At 40.0% G+C, this 10,247-nt stretch overlaps 2 protein-coding genes and 1 long non-coding RNA gene across 4 annotated transcripts; 1 reads left to right on the plus strand and 2 right to left on the minus strand.

Moving 5' to 3' along the window:
• Positions 1-3,947: 3,947 nt before the first annotated feature.
• LOC6620235 (mitochondrial import inner membrane translocase subunit Tim23) lies at positions 3,948-5,085 on the plus strand. Its single transcript, XM_002044404.2, has 4 exons — positions 3,948-4,215; positions 4,318-4,600; positions 4,660-4,829; positions 4,894-5,085. Exons 1-4 carry the CDS (start codon positions 4,164-4,166, stop codon positions 5,007-5,009), a joined length of 621 nt encoding a protein of 206 aa, XP_002044440.1. The 5' UTR covers positions 3,948-4,163; the 3' UTR covers positions 5,010-5,085.
• Positions 5,086-5,867, minus strand: LOC116802283 (thyrostimulin beta-5 subunit). Its single transcript, XM_032726224.1, has 2 exons — positions 5,748-5,867; positions 5,086-5,687 (listed from the first exon to the last, which is right to left on the minus strand). Exons 1-2 carry the CDS (start codon positions 5,768-5,770, stop codon positions 5,201-5,203), a joined length of 510 nt encoding a protein of 169 aa, XP_032582115.1. The 5' UTR covers positions 5,771-5,867; the 3' UTR covers positions 5,086-5,200.
• Positions 5,868-6,144: 277 nt separating this feature from the next.
• Positions 6,145-7,667, minus strand: LOC116802285. Of its 2 annotated transcripts, none has more exons than XR_004362658.1 (4): positions 7,405-7,667; positions 7,201-7,306; positions 6,671-7,126; positions 6,145-6,588 (listed from the first exon to the last, which is right to left on the minus strand). It is a non-coding gene; the product is annotated as an uncharacterized LOC116802285 (long non-coding RNA). The 2 variants fall into 2 exon arrangements; XR_004362657.1 differs by having other exon boundaries at positions 7,380-7,667.
• Positions 7,668-10,247: the final 2,580 nt, after the last annotated feature.

The raw sequence follows: 10,247 nt of genomic DNA on the forward strand, positions 1-10,247 counted from the left end.
GGTTAAAGCTGAATGTCTGCCGGATCTGTCATCTGATCACTCGCCTGTACTAATTCACCTCCGCCGGTACGCAGAAAACGTGAAACCACCATTCAGATTGACTTCTCACAAAACAAACTGGCTCAGGTATACAAAATATATAAGTTCACATATTGAGCTAAGCCCAAAACTTAATACTGAATCTGATATAGAGAGCTGCACGTGTGCATTGCAATCCATCCTTACTGCAGCAGCTCTTACTGCAACACCCAAAATAACAAATAATACAATTAATTCAACAAAGACCAACGTACAAATCGAGCAACTCGTCCACGTAAAACGACGCTTACGCAGAGAATGGCAATCTTCCAGATCCCCAACTGCAAAACAAAAGCTAAAAGTAGCCACACGGAAACTGGCCAACGCTCTGAAACAAGAAGAGGACGACGATCAGCGCCGATACATAGAGCAACTCACACCAACAGGCACAAAACAAAAGTCACTGTGGCGAGCCCACTCAACTCTTCGCCCACCGACTGAAACCGTTTTGCCGATAAGGAATTCCTCAGGTGGTTGGGCCCGTAGTGATGAAGACAGAGCCACCACATTTGCCGCTCACCTACAAAATGTGTTCACGCCAAACCAGGCTACTAGCACATTCGCACTACCGTCCTATCCCGCAAACCGCCGCCAGCAACACACCCCAATTGTGTTTCGTCCTAAAGAAGTAACTAAAATAATCAAAGACAATCTCAGCCCGAAAAAATCCCCCGGCTGCGACCTTATAACACCGGAAATGATCATCCAGCTGCCACATTCTGCAGTTCGCTACATAACCAAGCTCTTTAATGCCATCACCAAACTTGGTTACTTCCCACAACGTTGGAAGAGGTCGATTATCATAATGATTCCAAAACCTGGTAAGAACCACACAGTCGCTTCATCTTACAGCCATGGAACCATTGAACAGGTGAATCGTATTACAACGGAAATAAGAACTGCATTTGAATATCGCGAATACTCCACAGCAGTATTTTGAGACGTATCCCAAGCATTCGACAGAGTCTGGCTCGACGGCCTAATGTTTAAAATTAAAACATCCCTACCCGAAAGCACACACAAACTTCTAAAGTCTTACCTCTATGACAGAAAGTTTACAGTGCGGTGCAACACTGTCACTTCCACTGATCATACAATTGAGGCTGGAGTCCCCCAAGGCAGCGTTCTTGGGCCAACCTTATACCTCATCTATACAGCCGACATCCCTACAAATAGTCGCTTAACAGTATCCACATTTGCCGACGATACAGCTATCCTTAGCCGTTCAAGGTCCCCTATCCAAGCTACAGAACAGTTGGCACTGTACCTCATCGACATTGAGAAGTGGCTCTCTGACTGGCAAATAAAAGTAAACGAGCAAAAATGCAAGCACGTGACGTTTACGCTAAACAGACAAGACTGTCCTCCGCTCTTGTTGAACAACATACCACTTCCGAAAGCAGATGAGGTAGCGTACCTAGGTGTACACCTTGACAGAAGACTCACATGGCGCAGGCACATTGAAGCCAAAAAAACCCAACTTAAACTCAAAGCCAACAACTTACACTGGCTCATCAACTCTGGTTCTCCGCTCAGCCTAGACCACAAGGTCTTGCTCTACAATTCTATATTGAAACCTATCTGGACCTATGGCTCACAGTTATGGGGCAATGCCAGCAACAGCAATATTGACATCATACAGCGAGCACAATCAAAGATCCTGAGAACCATCACTGGGGCACCGTGGTACGTTCGGAGTGAAAACATCCAAAGAGACTTAAATATCCCATCAGTTACCAACGCAATCACGGAACTTAAGGAAAAATACCATAGCAAGCTTTACACGCACCCCAACCACCTAGCGCGAGGTCTAATCCAGCTCAGCAGCCGTTCCCGTCTCCGGCGAAAGGACCTACCAACCCAGCGAATAAATTATTAGGGCCGTTTAATCATAGAACAGTTGGAAAAATAATGCAACTGTTCAAAAAATACTTGTTATAGTTAAGATTTTTAAACTTATTGTTAGTTCTTATACAAGAAGATTCAATAAATAAAAAGCAAAGTAAAAAAAAAAAAAAAAAAAGTCCTCTGCACGCATGGATCAGATTTTTCGAGCTTGTACTTAAAATCTCATACAAACTTAAACTGGAAAAGTAACAAGCAAGGGATAATGAAGAAAGAGACATGATAACATTCCGTAAACAAGAGTTACAACAATTATTTTTGACTCAGATGGAATTACATGTTGATAAGCCAAAACGAAACGGAAGTGGAAATACGAATGACGGAAACACCACACGAAGAACATTTAAAAAAACAAGGCAACTTTCATCAATATGAGGATTAAATTATGATATTTCGCACAGGTTTTATATTATTTTGGTTGCTATATCTTGTGAATTTCGTATAAATATTTCTAAAATCAAAAAATTCTGCCAACGAACTGGATGACTATAAATGGTATCCGATGTCAGCAACTATCCATAAAGTTTTGATTCACGGTCCGCAGATAATAGAATCCTCGGTTTTACCTATCGGCTGCTTTGGAGAGAACGCATCTGAAACACGTAATAAATTCTACAAGCGTGATAGACGGTCATATTCGAGACAAAGTTCTAGTTTTAACAATTTAATGGACGTATTTTACCGAGCCATGGATTCATCGGATCCTTTACTTTCAAGCCTAAATATAAACAAAAGGTCGTCTCAAAATAAAAAAGTCGCTTTGCCCAAAGTCATCAATCTTTTAGATGCACCAAATGTATAACATATTAATAATGAAAATTTTTTGGGATGCGATGATAGCGACTCGGATTTGGATCACGATGATCCATATTCTATGCATTTGGACGTAGAAAATGTTGATTAATATAATGGTATAATTATATGTATATTAAATAAATACATAAGAAAAATTCAGCTTAAATTTATTATATTAATTAATAAGAAGAAATAATCATGCCAAATGTACTCCTTAACTTAATATCCTAATATGGGTGGTATGGGTGGTCTTGGTCCGATTTACTTGAAATTTCACGTACGTATTTTAAAATGACATTAAATTGTCAAATGCACCAATTCTACAAAAATTCAGCTCTCTAGCTTTATTATTTGTGTCTGTGCACTGTTGAAAATGTCTCCTTGTAGTTTACACCGTAGATTTCTCCGCAACCTTTTGCCATTAGCCTTGCCTTGTAACGCTCAATTTCGCCAGTCGCGCATTTCTTTATCCCAAATGTCCACCGGCATCCAATTGCCTTTTGTACTGGGAGCAAGTCTGCTATCTCCCAAGTCTCCTTCTTTATTAGCGCATTTTATGTTGGCGCCCGCCTCTCATCAGCTATTGTCATCTTTGCTATTTCCGTACTGAACTTTAGATGTTCCCAGTTATCCCCTACTATTCCCCTATTCTCAAACTATAAAATGAAAATCTAAACATTTTAAACATTACAAGACCAATAAAAATTTTAATATATATTAAAATAGTTTTCAAAGTGTGGGCGTGTCAGTTATGCGTGGCAAAAAACTTGCCCTGCGTCTATGCCTCTGGAAGGTGCATGCTGAATCTCAAAATTGTATAGTTCCTCAGATCATTTGCTATAAACCAGAGCGGACACACTTAGCAGTAAGATAGGACTCAAAAATTCAAATTAAAAAAATTAAATCATTACCCAATCAAAAAGCTTAAATTTAGTTTTTCTAAAATTATATGATCAAATTAAGTTTATAGTCAAAGCCGAATGAAAATTTAAAAAATATAATAATATAAAAATAAATTCCTATTTAATATGAATACACATAAAATTTGTACATTTCTTTGTCCACCGTTTCTGAGTTGCCGCTAACCGAGTGATGCTATCTTGACGCATATTTTTAAATGGTGTAAATTTAATGCATATATTTTGTGGTATGGTAGTATTTTTAAATGTTAGATGTGCAGGCATGCTGTCTCTAGTTTAATTTCCTGAATCTAATGTGAAGAAACAGGAATGCTTGAAAACAGATGTCACTTCTACAGGGGAACAAAGTTTAAAAACAAGTAAATCACAGAAAACGTCGTTTCCTTTTGCTAATAGAGCGCCTGAATTCGGTGGAAATAGCAAAAAATATATCACCATTCTTGGGACTGCAAAACAAATTCGAAAATGAGTGACAACTTTTCAAGAACACCATTTTCTGAAGGGCACGCTCCAAGCCGTAAGCAATAAAGAATTTGGTTACATAATTTTATTTAATTATTAAATAGCTCGATGTTATCTGTTTTTTTTTAAAATTGAAATGGAATACAATGATATGCAGATGAAGAAGCATTAAAACCCCACTACACTACCACTACGGGTTCTTTTAGTAGAACTCCGGTCTCGCCGTATCTCAACTATGATTCGCGATATCTGCAACAAGCACAGCCAGAGTTCATTTTTCCCGAAGGGGCCAACAAGCAGCGTGGACGCTTCGAGTTGGCCTTCTCACAGATAGGCACTTCGGTAATGATTGGCGGTGGAATTGGTGGCCTAGCAGGTGTTTATAATGGTTTAAAAGTCACAAAAGCACTCGATCAGAAGGGAAAAGTTCGTCGAACACAGTAAGTAATTATCGGAATTAAAATTGGTTGCAACCTCACAACTTCGACTTAACGCGTAGGTTACTTAATCACATTATGAAGCAAGGTTCCGGCACAGCTAACACATTGGGCACATTGACGGTGCTGTATTCGGCTTGTGGAGTTTTGCTGCAGTTTTTCCGCGGAGAAGATGATCATGTAAACACAGTAATTGCGGGCTCTGCCACAGGACTGCTATACAAGTCAACAGGTTAGCTGAATTTGCCATATATCGAAAAATAATATTTATGAACTAGTTGCATTGTATTTTACAGCTGGTCTTAGGACGTGTGCTTTTGGTGGAGCTATTGGGCTGGGCATCTCGTCGCTCTATTGCTTATACCTAATAGCACAAGAAAACAGTTCGAACTCAAGTCCCAAGTACCTATAAATGGCTAAAATATGTAGTACGCAGGCATTGATAGGATCACTCCTTGCCGATTAAAATTATAAATACGAAATTTTAATTTTATTTTGTTTTATTACATTTTATATTAAGAATTTTTGCATTAACTTGCTGTTGTAGATAAAGCCATCACAATCCCGTACACAATTTATTTGGGAACCCAATTTCAAAACTCGCTAATAGTCCAAGTTTTTGGTATCGGCGCCTACCATGATTGCCCTGCTGCCCCCAGCCATTTCATTATTGGCCGGAGCTTCGCAGCTGGTGTCCTGTGTGGAGCATGTCTGGCAGTGACAGTTCACTGCCTCCATGTACTGGTACTTGCTTACGCTGTCCTTTGCTTTAGGGTGACAATTCTTCAGGATAGCTACTACCAGCTGCCGCTGGGCGTGGACACAAACAGGATGGAACGAACGCTTGTAAGGAAACTTCCAATCGGAAATTTCGCTTGAGTCGCATCGTCCCCAACACGACCAAACGCTTACATAGTCCCAACACTCGTGTCCTTGAAGATCAGACTGTGTCACTTTATACGTGTATACACGACGGTGGCATCCCAAAGGCGTCACAATATGTCCGTTGTTCATCGGTTTAATTTCCGACGAACTTGAAGACGAAACCGAAATAAGCACTACAGACGTACCCACAAAGATGACTAAAGTCCTGAAAAAATAATTCTGAACATAGAGGAACAATGCGCTAGCTACTTTTTGGCTGCCTTACAGAGTTGCACTATCCGCCAACATAGTTTTCGGTGCAGTTTCTGGTTATCAACTGAGTTACAAGTGAAAGGAATCGCCTTTTTATTAATGCGGCGAACGTCTAGACTGAGCCTGCGCTACGCAGCAAGGAGTGTAAACACTCAACATATGGCGTACAAAAATAAATTACATTGCTTGAAGGTTCAAATTGCATTTCTAATTCTGTTTGCGTTATGAATTTTAATTTGTACATTAATTTGTTTTTGTTGAATTTAAATCCAAAAACAATTGCACGTATATTTTCGAGCGAACTCATATTTTGTTACTTTATCTGTATGCATCTTCAACTCTCGTACATATATGCGCATTCAGCAAAAACGTTTGCTTGCCCTTGTAAATTAAACCGATTGAGTAAGTGGTTTCATCTTAAAGGATTATTTATTGAGCCAACACTGCTATGGTGGTATAAAATCTCTGAACTTGGCCATTAGATGTGCCGTGCAAAGAAGGCGAAATCGAGACCTGTACACTGAACCTATTTTTTAGGATGACTCGTATGGCTTCCGAGTTCATTCAGCCTTCATTGTCAAAGTAAAGAGTTTTCATGTTAGGGAAAAGATTTATTAGCTGCAAAATTGGTTAAAAAAATATATCGTTGTGGATAATACTTTCCTCAGTATAACCGGGAACTGGTGATTTTGTGACGATTTTGCCTTGGACCAAGTTTTATAATTTGAAGTGATTTTTGAAGCCAGTTGGCTCATTTAGAGGAAAATGCAGTCACGAAGGACTTTGCTTTAATTTTCCTGTCCTGCTCTTGTGTTCCTCGGGCATGATTTTCCGTTATGCGATACTATTTGCTACTAAAATTATGTTTTGAACAATGTGTAAATGTGAGGTAAAAACATCGAATAAATCGTACTGAATAAGAGATATTTAACGAACTGTTTTCCTGGTTCTGGAGTTGCAGCGGCTAGCTCGGTGAGTTTGTGTGTTTGTCCCACGAAATTTATGATTTGTGTGATTGCTCAAACAAGGAGAAGACAGAGTTTCAGACAAGAATAGCTTTATTGTCAGACTACTTCGACAATGGACTCCTACAGCCCTCGCCGTCTGCCGCGCGGCGTTACTCCTTCGTCGTCTTTCCTTCGTTATCCCGCGTCGTCCTTGACAACATACCACATGCTTGGAATGGGCTTAGAATGTTATGGGGGCATGCGCTTGCGTATTTTCTTTATAGGCCGCGGGGATCACGTTATTTCCCCTTTTGCGCACGGCCCGCTCGGACTCGGACACGGCCCTTGACTCTTCTTGCATTCCAGCCCTCTTCGCTGATGCTAGGACGCTCCCGTGCACCCGGATTTGTGGGGAGTTTTAAGACTCCTCACTAACCGCCCTGAGCTGCAACGACCAATTGTTTGAAGATAAATACTTATTATACTTACGATAAGTCCAATACGATATATATTACGAACCATATCCAAGATCTCGAAAGGAAACGACGCGCCACGATCTGTTCAAAGTCCTTGCAGGCCAACGTATATAACGAATCAAGCAATACGTGTGTTCCTTACGAATAAACTAATACAAGCCATCTTATAATGGAATTGCCAATTCATTTAAACAATAGTTTCGAACCAACGACTACGCTTACAATTTTCAGAAGTGGCATAACTTACGATGAAAGCCATTTGTTATGCACCATATGTGAAATTCGTTTATTGTTCTTTCGTGACTCCAGTGGAACTGCGCAGTAACAAAAAAAGGAAAATTACGAAAACTTAAGAATTACGAGTGAAGCACTTGAAGCGTCTTCTGCGGGAACGAGGTCTTTCCACGTTTGGAAGCAGAGAGGATCTTATTCTTCGTTTGATCGAACACGAAAATACTGATGAAATAGAGTTTGCAACTACGGCGCAATTACAACTCGAGATGAACGACCTTCGTGAATATATGCAACGATGAATATTCCTCCGACTATCGACAGACCTACAGTCAAAAACGTTCCGACTTCACCAAACATCACAGAGGTGCCACAGCGTACCGCTCCCATTAGAGAAATTGCAGATACGCTACCTGAGTTTGACCCAACGAATGACAAATTTCTCACGGCAGAAAAGTTTATTGATCCAATAAAGTCATGGAAGTTTACCATTGGGATGAAGAGCTTCTCCTAATGGCTATATCCACAAGTCTTCGAGGTGCTGCACGGATGTGGCATGACGGTTCACGTACATTGCATATCCGTTGGTTGGATTTCGCAAATTATCTTCTCACGGAATTTGGTTCGAAGGATACTGGCTATTAAGCATTCAACTTTCGGGGTTCGTCAGCTTTATGCTCGGGTCTGGCTTATCTGGATATGCTGCTTCTAACTCTGTCCAGATTGCTGCGGGCTTTGAGTCATTTTCCATTCCTGCGCAATACTCAGCCAGGCTCTTTCGGATGTCTTCTGTTCTTCCAGACAGCTGTATGCAAACCTCTGTGCCACATATGTGAATTCCTCCTTTTTAAGGTGGTAGAACCAACTTCTACAAATACTACTTTTTGTTCTATACTGCCGGACGCCAGAAATAACAAACTGATTTTAATAAAGACGCCAACATACATTTATATGCGTTAAAAACCTTATTTATTTTTTTTTTTCGCACGGGTCCCACGGCCACACCTCCCGCCCAACCGACCGAGGGGCGCTGCCGGGTATCGTACGGCTCGATTCGCGAGAAGATAGACGCGTTATAGAAAAGAGTACAGAGACGAGGAAATGAACATAAAGTAATAAATAATAATAAATAATGTAACTAAATAATAACATAACTGTAATAAATATTATTGTTAGTAGGATCTAATTATGTACTAAAAAAGTTAAAATTGATTGCTTTAAGAGCGGCAGAGAGTCAAGATTGCAAATAATAGGATAAAGTCTATTATAGTCAGAATATAATACTCTGTATTATATTATATATTGCCGCAAGGCAAAAAGTAAAAAATTTTTTTGGACCGATTCAATACGGTTCGAGTGAACTACGTATTGTGGACTCCAAACAGGTGATCCATACTCAAGAATCGGACGGACTAACGAAATAAATAAAGTTATAGTCATGTAAGGATAATCAAATTCCTTAGACCACCTTTTTATAAAACCAAACACACCCCTGGCCTTACTGACAATAGACGAAATATGGTCAGAAAATTTTAGTTTAGGGTCCAGAAGAACACCAAGATCATCAACCCATGTTATTCTGTCCAAAGGGCACCCACTTATAGTGTAAGTCGTGCGTACTGGGTTGACACGACAAAAGGTCATAACTTTATACTTGGAGCCATTTAAGATTAATATGTTATCACGGCACCATATTTGAAAGCTGTCTAAATGGCGCGAACTGTCCTTGTGCTGAAGGCATAATTTAACATCGTCTGCGTACATAAGTACAAGCGAATGTTTTATTACTAAGGGGAGGTCGTTAATGAATAAGGTAAAAATAAGCGGACCAAGGTTGTTCCCTTGTGGGACACCAGATGTGACTCGGAGAATACAAGACAGAGAATTTTTAAAGAGGACTTTTTGCGTCCTGCCATTCAGATAGCTTAAAATCCAATTTAGAAGATCAACAGGGAAACCTAATAGATCAAGTTTCCTTACTAGAAGGTAATGCTTTGCTAAAGTCAGTTTAGATGACATCTGTTTGAAGATTATATTTGAATATTATTATTTTTTTGGCTGTATTACGAAAGAAGTTAGCTCCAAGAGGTTAGTGGTTGTTGAGAACACAGCCAGGGATTCCATCCGGACCTGCCGAATAGACCGGTTTAACTCGCTGAAGATCGGTAAGCAGTGAGCTTTCTTTTATAGTGGGGCAGAATATTAGATTCGACTTAGAAACGGCATAAGAGTATGGCTGTTCGGAATGAGGTAAAGTAGAATATGTTGTTTGAAAAAACTCGGTGAATAGATCGGCTATTGCCTGATCCGATGTTACCGTAGTATTTTTAAAAAATAGCGAAGAAGGGTAAGAACTTCTTTTTCGCTTAGTGTTAACGAAATTATAAAACTGTTTCGGATCCTGTGCGAACTGAAATACAACGGTTTTCATAATCCCTGTAGCACTGAGAATTAATCACGATAAAGTTTAACCGAGCGCTTACATATACTTGCATTGACAAATTTTCGAAATTCACCGTCGTACAGCATGTGCCGTCAAGAACAATTGAGGATTTGAAACCGGCCATGTTACAGGTCATGAATTTCTTCCCAAAGGTCAAGGTAATTTACTGCGACAACGAGCCATCGTTAAAATCGCACACTATCACGGCCATGCTAGACAACCATTTTGGCGTCAGCATCACGAATGCGCCACCCGTTCACAGTATCTCAAACGGGCATGTGGAACGCTTTCACAGCACTCTACTAGAGCTCGCCAGGTACCTGAAAATCGACAAGGGCATAAATGATACTGTGGAGATAATCTTGTTAGCCACTACCACCATAACAAATCAATCCATTCGGTCATCGATAAGAGGC

Source organism: Drosophila sechellia, chromosome 2L, assembly GCF_004382195.2.
Source record: "Drosophila sechellia strain sech25 chromosome 2L, ASM438219v1, whole genome shotgun sequence".
Taxonomy (NCBI): Eukaryota; Metazoa; Arthropoda; class Insecta; order Diptera; family Drosophilidae; genus Drosophila; species Drosophila sechellia.